General features: G+C 28.6%; 1 protein-coding gene across 2 annotated transcripts in view; it reads right to left on the bottom strand.

The window, feature by feature from the left end:
- LOC100203006 (multidrug resistance-associated protein 1) overlaps positions 1–19,870 on the bottom strand; it is a 111,912-nt gene that overhangs the window by 82,651 nt on the left and 9,391 nt on the right. For both annotated transcript variants that reach the window (XM_065787787.1, XM_065787788.1), the window contains one exon: positions 11,096–11,157. In XM_065787787.1, the coding sequence (XP_065643859.1) occupies positions 11,096–11,157 (62 nt within the window). The remainder of the gene's footprint in view (positions 1–11,095; positions 11,158–19,870) is intronic.

Here is a 19,870-nt window from a genome sequence, read left to right as displayed (position 1 = left end):
ACTAGTAACTAAATTGGTGCATACATTTAATAATACTAAAGAATTCTGCAAATCGTATGGCCTCACAATCAACCCAAGATGTAAAAGAAAATGTCATGGTATTTTAGGAGTCCTCTCAAGAGCTAGTCATTACCTATCAAGTGACCTTTTAAGACTAGTTTATATATCCTTATAAGTTCTCAGCTCGAATATTTTGGTGCAATTTTATTATATGCAGTTCCTACTTAATTGATTAAGCTTGACACAACTTAAAAATTGCTTAACAGGTTATTTATGGTGCCAATCGTGATGTTTATTTAGTCCCTCTACTAATGGAATTAAAACTGAACTCTTTGAAAGATCGAAGGAAAAAACATGCGACGGAACTCGTTAATTCTATTATAAATAGAAAGTCATCCAACTTTTTACTATTTATTTTGAGATCTTAATGTTGGGGTATTTCAGAAAAAAATTGTATCTCAAAATATTATTGGTCACAAACGATTTAATGTGATTGGCCAACAGCTAGTGATAGTTCGAAACTTCTCAGTTATCTTAAACTGGTAGACTAAACAAGAAGCGGAAGAAAGATTGAATATTTTAAAATTTTTGCATATAAACCTTTTATATTCCGGAAATGTATTCACTTCTAATGAGTTTAAATAAGAAAATATAATATAAGTGTAATAAAAAACAGGCCCCTACAAGTTATAGTATACCGTTTTGAAGTTTCGTTACTTCTCAATCGGTTACTATAATTTACAAGATTACTTTCCCTTATTTCTAATTAAATATTGATTTAATTAACTTAACAATGCAGTAAATGTTTGTTTATCGTTGACATATAGCTATTTATTTATTTATTTTTTTGTAAAATAACTTCGTCTTTGTTGGTTACTTTGTCGCGAAAAAAAAGTTTCAATTTGTAACGTTACATCTATTTGATACACTTTTAAAACTTGAATGGTTTACAAAAGTGCAAATAATTGAAAGGTAACTTTAAAAAAACGAGGTTTTAATTTGGTCTTAAATTTTCTTACGTATAGTTACGTCTCAATTGACGTCTCAATTTATGACGTAATATTACGTCTCAATACATCTTTTCGCTAATTCTACTTTTAGTTCGGCAAAATATTAAATGTTTAGTACAAAATGTAAAGTGCAAAATGTAAAAGTTCATAAAATTTAAGCAACTGATGAAAAAAGTTTTGAGTTTTTTGTGCGGATTTGTGTAACTGTATAACTCTAACTGCATAACGCCAAAGAAAATTGGGTATTGAAACTGCGTAACTTATTGAAAAAGAAAAGAATAAATAAATAAAATACACTGTTGAGTAATTGCAATTAAATTTGTTTGATCATTCTTCAAAAAAAATGTTGACAAAAGTCAAAAAATGTTTAGTTTGAGTTACAATTCTTTGCCACAAAAATTTAAGAAATTTCCAGAACACTTAAAAAAGGCTTTAAATTCAATGTTAATGTTACTAGCAGTACCAGGAGTTAGCTGAATGCTGATGTTTATAATATAGTTTAACATTGCAACTCTGAGTTTCATGTTTTACCACAATCTTCAAGCAAGTAGTAAAAATTTAATTTTTCAATATGTTTAGTGGACGTTGAGGTTTATGTATGGTTACACTTATTCCATTGATGTTAAAATAAGAGCTGGGTTATAATTGAAACACTTTTTTGTTTAGATATATGTTTATTGTTGTTTGCTATTTTCTTGGGCCTCGAGCTCATTAAAAAATTTGATTAATTGATACATACATACATATAGATTGATACATATATTGATACAGCTGCATTGAAAATATCAAAAAAATTATAAAAAACCACAACAACAAAATTTTTGAAAAAAAACAAGAATTGAAAAAAATGACCTAAAATGCAGTTGTCGAAAAACAGAATGTCCTCTTAATGGTAATTGCAAATCCAAAAACATATACAAATGCATCATCTCAGCTAAAAACCAACCCAACAAAGTTTATATTGGATTAGCGGAAGGTGAATGGAAAACCAGATATAACAACCACAAATCTTAATTCAGTAATGTTAGATACAAAAAGTCTACTGCCCTATCAAACTACGTCTGGGTTTTGATAATCAATTCTAAGGAAACCCATATATTTGCATGGTCTATTCTGAAGTCTGTACCCCCCTGCCCCACCTACTCAAATATTTCCAAAAGATACCCACTATATCTATGAGAAATTTACTATTATATTGTATCCAAATCCTGAGGAACTGCTAAATAAATGAACCGAAATTATATCAAACTGCCGCCACGAAAATAAACCTTTATTAAAAAATTACAAAGCTCGCTACAAATCTAACTAACAACAATTTCTATATTACTCTACTTCAAATATTTCTACGCTAATTAATAAATTACTCACATATATAGCAATTGTATTAAGTTTTACAATATTATTTAAATTTTTATATCAGTTTTTAATTCTATATTTTTTCAATATATAAATAATGCATATTATCACATAAACGAATATTTTAAACAACCATTGAAACACTTAACTATTTCACAACTATTTTCTAACTATAAACAAATTAATAATAGCACTAACCTAATTGCTAAACAATTTCCATCCCGTAACGATCTAAAATACAAATATGAACCGTAACGTCCACTAAACATATGGTAAACTTTTACTACTTGCCTGAAGATTGTAAAATATGAAACACAGAGTTGCAATATTAAACTACATTATATACGTTAGCATTTAGCTAATTCCTGGTACTGTTGGTAACAGTAACATATATACTATATAGCTATAGTTTATCTTTCTTTTAATTGTACAATATTATACATTATTATATAAAGATAGTTATACAATATTAAACATGAAGTAGAAAATAAATATAAAATAGATATAAATAGAAAACAAATATAAAAAAGATATAAGTAGAAAATAAAACTACGTGATTTTCACAACTTTAAGTTTCATAATGTTGCAATCATCAGGCAGGGTGGGTTTTGTCACTCGCTTAGGAAGGGGTTAAAAACGTCTTTAAAAAAAAAATTAAAGGTCCGCATATTTTTCATTTGTAAGTAACTTTCTTTTTTAATTTTTTGTACTTTAGCGTAATAATCAAGTTCATATACGTATAATTACGTATAATAGTCAATATCATTTGTTAGTATAATAGTCCAATTCTGTATAATAGTCAATTTTCAAAACAATATTTCTGAAAAAAAGTCCCAAGGAGAGTGGCTACTACCCCTATAGCCCCTACTTCCTCCTAAAACCCGCCACTGTCGTCAGGTGAAATACAAATATAGTTTTGTTCGTTAAAAATTTATATACAACTGAAACTATACAGAAAAAATCCTATACGGAAAAAAACTATTGTTACAACCGCGTGATTTAATTTTCAGGTTTGTGGTTTTGTGGTTGCTTACGACAAATTTATTTTCGTGACGACGTTTGGAAATTAACTCCATATATATATATATATATATATATATATATATATATATATATATATATATATATATATATATATATATATATATATATTCACGGTATTTTTCAATACAAATTGTAAAAAATTAATAATATTTGGTTAGTATAAACGATTTCAGATTTTTGATTATTCTATTACCTTAACATATAAAGAAGAAAGAAGAAATTGCATGGCTTTTTGCAGCAGCAAATTTTTTTTTTAGATTTAATTTAAAAAAGACATTTAATTTAATTCTATTTTTTTAATTTTATTTATTAACGATATCTGGAAATTTTTTATCTTTTTATAAATAAAGCCCGCCGTAGCTATTGAGTATCAGCTCAATTGCAAGATATATTTTGGAACAACAAAGTTAATCTTGGACAATTCTGTTAAGCACAAATGGCAGATTTTACTAAATAATGATACTAGTAATTTTGGTGACAGTCTTAATTTGATCTAAAAATGAAAATGAAAATTTGATTTAATACTATTATTATTTGGGTTTTTTTTTGACGCACCAGTAACAGGTTCAATAACTTATTTCTTTGAGTTTATAGAGTAAGATATAACAGCTAATGAAGCGTATGATGTAACAGCCGATGGATTAGTTATGACTTAACATCATTAACTAAGAAAGTTTTAAAACGTAATAGTTAACAAATACTATTTTTCTTTGTCTGTCTTTTATTGTTTCGGTCATTAAGTTTTATTTGTTTTTCATTTCCTATAGTTCGTTTCATAGCCTGTCCGTTTTTGCTATTAATAGAAGGCAACAAAGATATTTCGTGGCTGTTTTATTACCAAATCATAAAAAGAGATTTCATATAAAAAGTAAAAAGAGTATGAAACGATTCACAATTTTTGCTGAGCAGTAGTCATAAAATATTCCCTTTCAACTTTAGTTTGTAGAAGTTTATGAAAAGGTATCTCCTGTATGAACAACAAATCCGTCTTTTAAGTTTTACTAGGAGCAGATGTTATAAAATGCCTAATCAAGTATAGACTCAAAGCAGTTTTTAAATACATTTTGACAAATATCTTTTTAAAAATATTTTCTTTACAAATAATATTTTTATATATATTTTTTTACATCACATTTACAGTTGAAGACAATTATTTCAATTAAGTATTTATGTGGTATAACACTTAGTTGCAATACACTATTCAAATAAAGCTCTCAATGTTTACTATTATAAGTTGAAGCAAAAAAATTTGATCGTAAAAAGGATAAAAATTGACTTAGTAATTCTCTGTTCACCAACACAAAATCATTAAAGGGTCAGTTTTGGCAAAAAAAAATTCTTATTTTTGCATCTAAATAATATGAACCGCTACAAGTACTCTCTAAGAACTTGATACGAGTATAGATTTTCTGTAACGACTTAGGAAAGAACTGTGTTCGTTGCTTACACAATAATCAAACACATTTTCAAATTCGAAGGAGTTTTATTATCAGAAAACAAACATGTTTGCACAAATACAACTTGCATAAAAGCAATAAAAATGGTCACTTGCAAGTGATTAAAAATACTGTTGAATTTTTTTTTGTATAGAATCACAGGTTAGAATTTCAAAAAATATTTTGAACTTTATCAAAGTTTAAACTCAAAAAATATTTTTCGAAATCAAGTAATCAGCTCCTGGTTTGTTAGGAAAAAAAGTTTATAAGTTCCTCTTTTTAAAGGGGGTCAAAATATTACACATTTATAAATTTTGAACATAAAAATATTATTAGATGACCTTTAAAATCTGTGCATGAACATAAGCTTAATTTAGAATAGTATAATATTTAGAATAGTAAAATATTTAATAATTTTTTGTCTTAATATTTAGGGTTATGGGGAAAAAGTATTGGGTTTTTATTTGCTCTCAGACAATTTGTCTTTTTTATAGTGGCTGCCACATGGTCCACTAGGTAACCGATGGTTAGGGGAGAGTGGTACTGAATGGACCTTGTACTGAATGGACAATTTGAAAAATAAGAACTTAACAAGCGGTAAATTACTTTTTTTTCATTGCATATACATTTTATATACCCAAAGTCTCTTTAGTATTTTTTGTTTAACTTTATTCGTAATAATGCATTTATATTTCTATTTTGTATTTTTTTTAACTCAAAAGTAATTTTTTATCTTTTCAATTTATTTCAATTTACAATAAATTTTTAAGGTAAAGTTAACTATGATTAATAATGATGTTTTAGATATATATTTTTTACTTTGTATAACATTAGATTGAAGGTTATATGATTTACTGATTGCTTTAATTAAATGGGTAATATGTGCATTTTGATAAGTGTACTGGATGAACCACCATTGATGGTACTGAATGGACCGGTTCATCTTTCTGTAAGAGTATTTATGGCGCTTCAGTATGTTACTTACTAAAACAAAATACAAAATTTTTTAATTTAAACAAACAATGGAAGTGTGAACTAGGAAATAAAAAAATAAAGACTTTAGCATACTACTTATTTACATACCTTGGTAATAATTTAATCTGCAGTTTATTTCATTATTTGAATAATTTGATATGTCGTAATATTATTACGATATATTAAATTATTTATGTTGTTATTATTTAACTTCTTAGATTGAATGAAGGATAATTATTACGAACAAGAAGTAAGGATAAGTAAAAAAATTGAGTATCAAAATTTTTAAAAAACATCGAGAAACATTACGAATGTAATGAGACTTAATCAAATGTCTAAGTTTCTTGTAATAGAAAATATCTTGTATATCAAATTATCAGTAGCTTCTACAATAATATAAAAAACAAAGTAATAAAACCAATAATAATTAATTATTCTTAGTTTAAGTGCATTGTTTAAATTGCAATATTTAAATATTGCAAATTATTTATTCTATTTATATCGCTTAAGCTTGTTGATCATCGTATACAAATTATTCTACATTCAAACTTTTATAAAATATAGAATTTTGTCTATGTTATATATATATATATATATATATATATATATATATATATATATATATATATATATATATATAATACTACTATAGCACACACTACTATTATATATATATATATATATATATATATATATATATATATATATATATATATATATATATATATATAATAGCACTGATGATTTTTTTTTATAATACGGTTATAAGCAAGTTTTATTCATTTCAGAACAATTATGAGACATCGTAAAGTAACAGCAGTAAAAGGTGATTGGGATCCCATTAATATGATCCAAGCAGTTGAGAATGTTTTGACAAAAACTTTATCTGAAAGAAAAGCTGTTGAGATATTTGGAGTCAAACGTTCAACTCTTAAAAGGAGAATTAAAGAAGCTCAACTATCACCGGACGGTTTAAATAAATTGCAGTGTGTTCCATATAGTAACAGTTCTATGAAAATTTTTTCAGTATCAGAGGAACACGAGCTGGTTCAATATTGTTTAGTTTCTGCAAAAATGGGATATGGTTTATGTCCAATTAAGCTAAGAGCACTAACGTTTGAATATGCTCTCAAACTTGAGAAGAAATTACCACATTCCCGTCTAGGTTCTGCTAAACCTTGGGAAACAAATAAACATGTGTAGATTGGTTTAGAGCATTTTTAAAGCGTCATCCAGAACTGGTTATAAGAAAACCAGAGGCAACATCTATTGGTCGAATGTCAGCATTCAACAAACATAATGTCGAAATATTTTATAATAATCTGCGTAAAGTTTTGATTAAATACAAGTTTTCACTTAATGATATATGGAATGTTGATGAGACTGGTGTTACTACTGTACAAGTGCCAGAGCATGTTTTAGCAAAGAGAGGAGAGCGGCAAGTTGCGTCTGTTACAAGTGCAGAACGAGGTATCTTGGTAACAATGTGCAATGCAATAAATGCAAGTGGATCATCGATAACACCATTCTACATTTTTCCACGTGTTCATTTTAAAGATTATTTTCTGCGAAATTCAATTCCTGGTTCTGTTGGCACTGCCAACAAATCTGGGTGGATGGTGGAATCAACGTTTATGGAGTGGTTTAATCATTTTATAAAAAGTGTTCGACCATCTAAGGCAAACCCTGTGCTATTGATACTAGATAATCATGAGACACATATGTTCATTAACTTCATTGACTTAGCATCAGATAATGGTGTAATTGTTTTGACAATCCCACCCCATACATCACACAAACTGCAACCACTAGATATAGCAGTTTATGGACCATTCAAATGCCATTATAATCGTGAAATTGATAGCTGGTTAGTATCACATCCAGGAAAAACGATCTCTCGATCTATGACATTGCAGAAATTTCTGGAAAGGCTTGGGCAAAAGTATCAATGCCAGCTAACATCATTAGTGGTTTTTCAGCATCTGGTATAAGTCCATTTCAACCTGATCGATGGAAGGATGAGGATTTTTTTTTATCTCAGGTTACAAACAGACCCAATCCTGAAAGACTCAACATTATTCCAGTTTCAATAGAAATTAATAAACCTAATTCTGAAGCACTCAACATCGATCCAGTTTCAGTAGAAATAAACAGATCCATCCTGAAACATTCAACATCAATCCAGTTTCAGTTGAAATAAACAAATCCAATCCTGAAACACTTAACATCAATTCAGTTTCAGTAGAAATAAACAAATCCAATCCTGAAACACTCAACATCAATACAGTTTTAATAGAAATAAATAGAAATGTTAAAGACAACAAAAATGTAAGCAATACCCTGAATGTAGAAAGTAAACGCCCTTATCCTTCTGCAAAAGCTCGTTTAGAAAAATCTAAAGGTGCTCGTAAAAAGCTCTCCTCTTCGATTCTAACTGATACTCCAATTAAAGAGGCTCTTCGAAATCAACAACTTCAGCGAAATTTAAAAAAACAAAACCTTTCTGAAAAACAAAGAGATAGTACAAACAAACGCCAAAGGAAACCAAAAAAGAAATCAAATAACTCTAAATCTCTGAAGTTTCTATTAATGACATATAATAATGATGAGGCTGATGATATTTGTGTTGAAAAAAGTGACAACGGTGTTAAAGATTGTTTAAATATTAGTGAAGGTATTATATCAAATAATGATTTTTGTGCTATATGTGAAGAAATGGGTCAAGACAACGAAGTGTGGTACCGTTGCAGATAGTGTGCAAGCTGGGCACATAAAGCTTGCACAAGTGCAGATAATGCCAGCCAATATGTTTGTGACTATTGTACTTTGACTATCTGATTGGTCTAAAATTGTATTAAGTAATTCAACTTATTTTAATTTTTTTGTCAGAAATATCAATGTCTCAACATACCGTTTTCTTGTTTTTAAGCTCCATTTATCACCCTAATTACTTTGCATAGTGTAACTTGCTATTCATTAAATAAATCAACTAAAATGCTAGTCCATTCAGTGCAAGGGCAGTAAATGGACCACTAAATAGTTTGGTATGAGTCACATTTATAGTATATTTTAACTATGTTCTGTTTGCGCACTGGCTTACAACTTCCAAAATAGTATTCAATATACAAGGATAGTTAGTTAAAATATCAATCTTTCCTTATAAATTAATTTATCTACCATAGTTTTAAAAATATAGATATTTATCTTATTTATAAAAAAAGGCTTATTTTGTGGTCCATTCAGTACAAGGGCCGGTCCATTCAGTACAATCAAAAGTACTGAATGGACCACTAAACAATTTGGTACGGGTCACATTTATTGCACATTTTAACTATGTTCTGTTAGCGCAAAGGGTTACAGCCTTTAAGGATAGTTCGTTAAGATATCAATCTTGTCTTTTGATTTAATATATTCGCCATAGTTATTGACAATATAAGAAAATATCGAGTTTATAAAAAAGGCGAATTTTGTGGTCCATTCAGTACCACTCTCCCCTACTCTAAATGCATATATAGGTCCACTGAAACTCCGCTAAAACAATGTTTGCTGGATTAGTTCAAGTCATCAAAAAATTTTTACCATCAAGCCACATTTCATTACAATATTAACAGTTACTGACTTGTTATGAAAACTTAAACTTTGTCTTTTTCTTTCAAAATTAAATCATTTATTAAAATATATTTGCGTATAATATATACAAATATACAAATAAATACAAATGAAAAAATCCTACTTCGAAAAACTAACTTTAATGTGTTTCCGTTAGCAACTTTGCTGTTTATCTTTTATCAACTAATTAAGGCTTTATTTGTGCAAAATCTTAATGATGTCACAATGATTTTTTCAAATTAAGTTGGCTAAATTTTTTTTGTTCATACTACTATTACCATATATTAAATTGTTATCATAGCTTATTTATAATTATTATTATGAGGATGATATAATTATTACGATTGTTCTAAAAAATTATTAATATAAAAACAACGTTGCAATTTTTTTAAAGCAATATAAGCATTAACACTTCCATATTTGAAGTTTGAGCCATGTCTAAAGGTTATCTGTTTTAAACAGCTAAAAATGCGGTTGCAATCCCAAATCAAGCCTATAAATTTTACAAAAATGTATTCAAGTTTTAAAACCATTGTTCAAATTATTATTACCTATTTCTAAAATAGAATCATTGACCAGATACTTTGCCTGATTGTTGCTAAAAAATCTCTTGCCTGTTTTTGCATTTTAACACGTTAAATTATCTAGTATTTGGTAAAAATTGTTAAAAAAATTGAATTTGTTTCTCTGTTAGTAAATCTGAATTAGATAAATGAGGTAATTACCTACTAAACAATTAAAATTGTTGTAACGTACATTAGTTATATCACTTGTCAAAGTTTATCAAAAAATTTACATATAAATTAAAAGTTTAAACATGTTACCCAACTTGTTCGACTCACGGATCTAAACATGGTCTTAAGACACAAATTACTTAGTTGATAAAAGATAAACAGCAAAGTTGCTAACGGAAACACATTAAAGTTAATTTTTCGAAGTAGGATTCTTTTATTTGTATGTATTTGTATATTTGTATATATTATACGCAAATATATTTTAATAAATGATTTAATTTTGAAAGAAAAAAACATAGTTTAAGTTTTCATAACAAGTCAGTTACTGTTAATACTTTAATGAACTGTGGCTTGATGGTAAAATTTTTTGATAACTTGAACTAACCCAGCAAACATTGTTTTAGCCGAGTTTCAGTGGACCTATATTTGCATTTATAGTAACCATCGGTTACTTAGTAGACCATGTGGCAGCTACTATAAATGGTAAGCCAATAATATTTCGATATTCTAATAGTGGCTAGTCATCAACTAGCCGCTTTTGTCGGCTGTCATTAATGATCCACAAAGTAACCGATAAGCAAAACTTCAGCAGTCCGCTCAAAATGTCTATAAAGGTCTCTTGAAATTCCACTATAGAATGTTTGCTGGGTAGGTTAATATAAATGCACATAAATCAACAGCAAAACAAACTATATCATAAATCTGTAGTTGTTCGCACTTTCAAGTTATGGAAGAATTTGCCTCCTCCCTAGTTCTACCTGTATCAAATACCATCACATTTGATTTTCAGGATATTGAGTACGTAAAGAGTTCAAATATCAAATTTTGATAAAACACTTTTTTCAACGTTTTTATCTCTCATAAAATTACTGTATCAAAATCAAAGATATGTCTCATATTTAGAAACAAGTATAACTCTTAAAAATCAAACCTCGTAACCCAACCAAAAAAAATTCGTGATATAAATGTTGCGTCATCAATAGGACAGGATTTCTAAAACAAAAACAAAAAAAAAAAAATTTTTTTAATTATTAAAAGTTAAACAACATTAAAAACACAATTTTCTTGTTTAACTTTAGTTATTATTATTATTTTATTACAAAAGTAAGAATATCAAAGAAAAATTTTGCACCTAAAATAATGAAGGAAATCGTGCTTTAAAAATAACGCAGAAGTTCGATAAAGACCATGAATATTTTATGTCGTGAGTCATATTACCAATTTTAAACTGCTGGGTTTTAATTTAAATGCCTTAGCACGAAAAACAAATATGCTTGGCGGTAGCTTCTTATTTATGTTAAACATAGCTTAGTCTGGGTCATAAATCAATAACTGTTTGTACAAAAGTAATGAAAAAATAACTAATTCACTTTTCTTGATGAAAAAGTTCGCCTACAAATCAAAAATTTGTACTTAACATTACGGATGAAACTTTAAACAGTTTTATGATTATTATTTTTTAATTCTAACTATTTTAATTGCAGAGTTATTGCGTAGTTTTTAGGCGTATAACAGTTTATTGTTACAATATAACAATCTTAATTAGAAATAAATATAAAATTACAAACTTAATAATTCATAATAACAATTTACAAAAGTACAAAAAGCTACTGTATATATCGAAAAACTGTTGTGTAGTATTCAACATAGTTAAAGCGCAATATACAATTCTTATGCTTTGTTAGACAAAATAAATCTAAGCAAAAGTGTCTTCAAGATGCTTTTGACACCTGTAAAAAAAAAGTTCTTTTACAGGTGTCAAAAGAATCTTGAAGACACTTGGTTGCTCATTCTGCAAACTGATTTGTTCTGAAAAAGAAAGGTTTTCAGTCTCGATGGTTCCTGATACCAAAACTTTTTCACTAACTTTAACGCTTTTTTGTGATGACAAAGCTGCTACATATTCACCTTCCTTACTCTCTAAACCCATTTTTTTTTAAATGTTTTCTGACATAATTTAGACTCACTACCTCCTGTTTTACAAAAATGGTATCCATGTAAGCGGATACTCCCCTCTTCATCAAATCGTCTTGATCTATAATGGCACTCACAACAGATTTCATAATCATTGGCGAAACATTCAATACAAAACCAAGTTGTGTAAAAGAATACTTTTGTTTTGAATGCCACTGTTTGGAATGGCCAAAGAGATTCCTCAATTTTTAACTGGGGATGAGGCTTGCGTAAATCAATGATTGCTGGTTTGTTTTCCATTCTTATGCATTCCCTCAATTTTTCAACACCCACTTCTGTATCTCTTGTATGCGTCTCGAAAAAACTGTTAGCTTCTCGTCAGTCCAAAACGAGTCTGATTTTATTATCTTTATTTTGTTGGATAACAGCTTTTAAAGGAATTTTCTCTATGGGTGGTCCCATGTTACTTTTCCATACTCAATTAACCATTTACGAATCATCCAATTATGTAGTTCGTTTTTGTATTCAGTTCTTACATATTTTAGTATGACGTATACGGTAACTTTGTTAAATAATTGGTTAGGGCTTTCTCCGTTTATCCATTTCCATTTAACTTTCCATTCAACACTATTAAATATTGCTTCACAATCTTGTTTTTTAATGTCAATTTTATTGAATTTATCTTTGTTTAAGATTGCCGTTCCACACGACCTAGACCCAAATTTTTTTTATTCCAGATGGAGAAGAAAAACTCCGTCTAGCAGCTTATTGGAACTCATTCAAGCATCGTATTAACTCCAAAAGGTCAAAAATCCACAGAAATAACTTTGTGTCGTACTTGGATACCATCAATCTTAATAGTGAAAATAGCTGATCCATAACATTGATGAGTTTTTCTCTCAAAAGCTACCTACCTTTGGAGGAACCTCGAGTTTAACGGGTAATGCGGAAGTTATCGGACAAAATAAAAACGTCAATAACTTATTTATAAATAAAAAAACAAACTACTTTCATATTTTTTTTAAATATAGCATTTATCTTTTAATAAAAATATATTATTTTTTATATGAAAAAATACCATCATCTGCAATTGATCTCAATTTTGCTCTGACACCTTTCATATGCGACTGTAAAAAGTTTAAATCAATTTCTTGTAGTTTTAGTTTAATGCGATCAATCAAAACTTGCTCTGTTGAAGCTTGCCAATCTCTCTTGTAAACATTCTGTGCCAAATGTCCCCAAAAATTTTTAATTGGTCGTGCTTGAGGCACATTTGGGGGATTGGATTCTTTATCAACGTAATAGACATATTGGTCCATCCAATTTAGAGAATCTTTAGAATAATGAGAACTTGCTAAATCTGGCCAAAATAAATAGTTAAAGTCTCCATGATTCTTGTGAATAAATGGAAGAAGTCGTTTTTCTAAACTTTCATTAATATAGAATGATGAATTGATCGCTACAGCCTTGGAAGTGCGAAACAATGGCTCGGACATACCACGGTCAGATATGGCTATCCACATTATTAATTTTTTTGGAAATTTCTCTTTTCCTATAAAATGAACACTTTCTGGGCATGTCTTTTTGTTGTTTGTGTAGTATCCAGAATTTCCAGGCATGTTGTCCCCTGCAAAACCAGAGTATTTTTCGTCATCGATGACTAGAAGCGATATTGTGTTATAGAGTTGGTTAACTAGTTTCCTGCTTCTTTTTTTTTACCTTTATTTGTTGTTCTATAGTGTATTTTGAAGTCTTTTTACGTTTTCTATATTTAATATTCATTTTTTTAACTGACGACCAATTGTCGATTGATTTACACCGAATTTAATAACTATTTTTCTCTGACTGACCCCTTTTCGATTATTGACAAGTCTCGTTAATTCGGCTTTCTTTTCTCTAGTCCAGGATGTCGGACGACCAGGTTGCTTTCTATCAGAAAACGATTGAACAGTTTCAAGTCTTTTTCGGTTATCGTATATTGTACTTCGAGCAAATCCTTCCTTTTTAAAATGATTTACGATTTTTTTTTTTTTATATTAGGTTTATTTTCAAAAAACATTTTTAGTCGCTTTCGAAAAGATTCTCGTTCAGCTGCATTTAACCTCATTTTAAATAATTGTGTTTCAAATAATAAAGTTTATATTTTATAGAACGTTTATGCCTACGCATAAAACCACAAAAACTAATTATTATGCTCAAATAATGAAGTTAGGATTTGTCTGATAACTTCCGCATCACCCGTTATTTTGATTTCTTCACAAAAAGTTTTTATTTATGATTGTTTTTAAACACCCCGTTTCAACAATAGCTGTTTTTACCATACCATTGACTTTCAAATGAATAATAGATAATCCGCTGATTCCATTATTGCTCAGCGGCAAGGTAGGGCATATTCCTTGCTCCTGCTTTCGTTTCCCTGCGTGTCTGTAAGCATTTTGCAACCACGTATTTTTTATTTCCACATTTAAAACATCAAAAAATATTAGAAGTGACCAGTTTTCAAACATGATTTGACCCTTTGTAGTTGTAACACATCACCGGAACTTATGTAGTTTGATTTAGAAAAACAGCATTAACAGCATTATCTACCTATACACAGTTCAAAGTAAAAATAACATCAATTGAAACCATAACGGCTTGAAATCATGATGATAAATCCTTGGGTAATCCAACAACTAACCGCAATCAAACAGACTCTTCTGAAAATTTAGCTAGGTAAACCAATTGTTTCAAGTTGGCAAAAAAAGTAATTCCAGTTTTAAACTCTGCATTTTAGCAATTACTTTCGTTCGTTGTATCCAAAAAGCAGCGTTCAAAGCTTCATCATATGTTTCAAACATATCCAATTATTTTATAATTGAGTCTATGCCCAATTAGCATGTAATTTTCTTGCGCCAAACAAAACTTCTTTTCTTTCCAAATGATTTATTTTTCTTCCTGAATTTAACTCATCTTTAAAAGAGTTTCACATAAACTTATATAAAATACCCAGCTAGCACACATACGTTGATAAAACGTTAGAACAATGTTGCGCGTTGCGTTGCCCCAACATTCCCCACCAACGATTTTTTATATCATCTTAATAACAAATGCGACGCCAGCAACAACCAAAATACAATGTTTACCCAACGTTGTATTTTAAGTTGGCATTGCGTAATATTTTACGTTGATTCATCGTTGTATTTTATGTTGGCACAAAGTTGTATATTACGTTAACGAAACATTGTATTTCAAGTTGATTCAATAATGAACTACGTTATGTTTTATTTTTTTTAAATTAGACTTATTTGTTTTATATTTTAGTATATATATAAACTAAATGGTTTATCCTCCTAGGGCTAGTTGCCATAAAGATGGCACATTACCAAGGCCCGCAAAGACAGGTTTAGCTTACTAAAAAGCATCATAACCCGCTTCGCAGACCAAGAGCAAGTGATTTTGAGAAGAACGAAAGAATCAAAGTGAAAGTCACAAGAAGTCGATTTAGAAAGATGGCACAGAGGATGCGGATAGATATAAGTAAGAGAAAAGTGTATAAGCATAATATAATTCCATAATCAACTGAAATATTTGCATGAAAAATAATTTTTATAAGTTATACAAATTTATCTTTTTGTACCTGCCTTTTCTCTAAGTAAACACAACGTTGATCCACTGTATATAATCCAACGTTTCTCCAATATATATGAATCAACGTTGATCCAATGACTATAATCCAACGTTAAACTATACACATTAGATTAACGTTGGGTTATAAAGATTGGATTAACGTTAATCCATATACTTTAAACCAATGTGGGGTTATACACATTTGGTCAATGTTGATCCATTTAAATTGGATCAACGTTGACCTCTATATATTGGATCAAAGTTGGGTTTAGATTGGAAAAACAACTTTTGCAATATTTTTCTACTATATATATATATATATATATATATATATATATATATATAATATATATATATATATATATATATATATATATATATATATATATATATATGTATATATATATATATATATATATATGTTATATATTATTTATTTTATTTAATTGGAATTAATTTGTATAACAAATTAATTCCGAAATACACTTTAAGTACTCTTCCTGACAATATATTTTCTTTCAATTCAAAACGTAAAAATCTTGCTCTTAATACTTATTCAGCCTTCCACAAGTTTCCTATAACAATATAATCTAAACAAGTCTCTCATAATATATTCAACTAATGAATCCTAAATTTAAAATTTTTTTTATTTTGTTTATTTTTATTTTTTCCTCTTATTTAATTGACTGCTAATTTTTCTGTTTTTTTTTTGCTAATTATATTTTAGAAGTATCTAATATCTAATTGTGAAAATATAATAATAAAAAAAATATATATATATATAATTATATATATATGTATATATATATATATATATATATATATATATATATATATATATATATATATATATATATATATATATATATATATATATATATATATATATATATATATATATATGTATATATATATATATATATATATACAGTGCTCGAAGTGGGAAAAAAAAGGTAGCGGGATGGTTTTTAATATTTTCTAATCACCATCCCACCTATCCTAAAATTATTGATTTCGTATTTTGTGTAGATTAAATAAAGGAATTATAAATCTCTAGAGTATCCCTAGAGTAAAAAGCCTATATTAAAAAAACAACTAGAGGTCCGTTATATTCTTAAGAGACTGTCAACGTAAAATATTGAGTTGAGTTTCACATCAAACGTCATTAAGCAATCAAAAAACAATCGTATATTTAAACATTTTATTTTTAAACAAGTCTTATTATTGTATTTACCAATTTTTAAATAATTGAAGAAAAATTCGGTCAGAACATCTTCCAAAATGTTTCTCTTTCATTTATAGACTTAACTGCCGGCGCTTCACAATTTCTAAAATTAGCATCGCGATGTCTTTACCCAAACCACTTAATGACATAATCCTTTGGATCGAAATGCGTAATTGGTGGACCTACTAATGAATTAAACATTAAACTGGAAACAGTTTTTATTAATAAAGAGTTTCGCAAGGAAAATAAGATTATATTCATAGTAGAAAAAGAACGCTCACATTCAGCTGTTGAAACAATCAAGGTATTTATAGCAGTTCTCAGAGGCTGAAGATCATTAGGGGTTTTATTACAGTCACCAGTGGAAATGTATTCACGAAACCCTTGGACTGCCGTAATTTCACAAATATTTAAAGTTTTTGCAAATTGTCTAATATCGTTATCTCCAAAGCATGGATCTTGGTCCGCAAACCATTGTGGCTTATCAAAAGTTTGTAAATTTTTTATTAAATTATCGTATTTTTCTTTGTTTGGATCATTTTTTTTGTCTTGTAAAGATTTATGCGCAGCTCTAGTTGTAAACATTCTAGAATCAAGATTTTCACTTAGTTTACTAAAAAATTCATTTTGATTAATTTTAGAAACTTTTCCAATCTATTGTTTGACGCCTTTAAATTCAAACTTTTCTGCTGCCAGCTGCGTTTGCGAATAATATTTACCTGAATTATTTCTCATTGATTGAAATATATGGTATTTTAAGGTGATAAGCCGATGTGCATCAGGTAAAGAAGTTTGCCTATCTTGTAATTTTTTAGAAAGATGTTCTAGTTTTATTAAAGCATCTAGCATTAGTCCCATGTTGAGTATGAAATTGATATCACACAATTTATTTTTAAGACCTGCATATTGGGCTCTATCTCCTCCATTACGCCGTAAATCCAATGAAGATTCATGAAAGTATTGATACAATGCTGCATAATTATTCCAAACAGCCATCACAGATCGAGCGCTAGACGACACCAATCTAGTGCCTAGAATTCGTCCAATGGAACTTAGTTTTACGCTTAAAGCCATAGCAACAGTTTCCAGTTCTTTTTTGTTTTTAGGAGATGCACTGTAAATGGAATATAATTTATCAAAAAAGCTTTTCATGTGACAAATTGGTAAGATATCGCGCACAACATCATTTACTGCTAACTCTAATCGCTGATTGCTACAATGCCATAAAATCAAATTAGGAAACTGATTCAAAAGTAACTGGGCCACGCCTGCCTTTTTGCCAAGAATATTAGAAACACCATCACATGCAAAAAAAACCCAATTACGTAATAAAAAATTGTTGTCAAAACCCACAAAAAGACAAGGCTTCTGTATTTGTTAATTCGATAAGATCAAAATAAATACTATTGACAATATTTATTTCTGGAATGTTCACTCTCAAGCAGATTGACAGAGCAGACTTTTTTCTCATTGTGGTAGATTAGTCTATCATAAACCCTACTTTATTATCGTTATGAAGAATATATTTTACAAGCTTAGTGCGCATTTCATTTGAAATGTGATAAACAATATCAGCACATGCGTGATCAGATTGTAAAATACGTCCCATGTCTAAACCATTTTCTACCTGTAATAATATTAGTTCTTTCAAATCAGAAAATGGACGATTCATTTTTGCAATGTGATAATCAGTGCGAAATATGCGGTAGGTAGTTGTGTGCTGATTGATCTGCATTTTTGAACTAAGCATCTCTATGATGTTTTTTTTGGACTGAGAAATAATTTTACAAGCCTTTTGGTGTGCAACTGATAGTTTATGGCTTGAAAGCTTTTTCCTCATTGATTGTTGTTTTTTTTCTTTTGTTTCGCCATACTCTTTAACATTGCCAAGCGTCCACTCGCTAGCCAATTTTGATCCTTGAGATTTTTCGGCACTTAAATTATTTGCTGACTTACAAACAGAACAACCAAGACCTGTTAATGAAACTGTCAACCAGTCAAATGTTTTTAACTTCTCCTTCCACTGTAAATCAGACCATTAATCTGGAAAAATACCATTACATTGAGGAAAGGATTGGCAAGTTTCAATACTCGAAAAATCTGTCACTTCTTTATTTATTTCAGTGTCATTTTCCAAACTACTTTTAGAACTATCGCTGCTTAACTTTCTTTTCCTTCCGCTTGCTAGCCATTTATCCATATTTATAATAAGTAAATTTTTTTTAAATCATAACATTTAATGTTGAGTAAATCTACTGTGTACTATATTTTATTTCACCAAAAAAAACTCAAATGATACTTTAACAAAAAAAAAAGCCAATGTTGCTTGGTAACTTTTTATGTAAAATACAAAAGAAAAGACGCAATGTTTTATAATTATAGATTTAGTTTTTGAACTTTCTACCGCAAATTATTAAATAACAGCTGAGACTTTAGTTCATTTAAATTTGCATATTGCTGGAAACTTTAAAATTGCTTTTACAAGTTTATTTGTAGGAGGAAAATAAAATAAAATTTCGATTAATTTATTATGTATTGGGATGGCATCCCACCCCAAAATATGCATTAAAAAAGGAGTGGGATGATTTTCAAAATTTAAAAAGGTAACGGGATGGCATCCCACCATATCCCGTTTCACTTCGAGCACTGTATATATATATATATATATATATATATATATATATATATATATATATATATATATATATATATATATATATATATATATATATATATATATATATATATATATATATCGAACATCGCATTAGCAACAAATTTGTAAACATTTTAATAAAAATCACAATATTTTTTATTCTTGACATGTTTCGTAGTCTTACTACATTTTCAAAAGATTTAATTTACAAATAAAACTCTGGTAAATAAATTTAAAAACTGAAGACAATACAGAGAAAAATTAACGGACAAATAAACTTGTCACAAGCCAATTAAAAATTA

This window comes from Hydra vulgaris, chromosome 01 (assembly GCF_038396675.1).
Source record: "Hydra vulgaris chromosome 01, alternate assembly HydraT2T_AEP".
NCBI classification, from domain to species: domain Eukaryota; kingdom Metazoa; phylum Cnidaria; class Hydrozoa; order Anthoathecata; family Hydridae; genus Hydra; species Hydra vulgaris.
The sequence above is the reverse complement of the archived record's forward strand: the minus strand, read 5'-3'. Positions and strand labels throughout refer to the sequence as shown.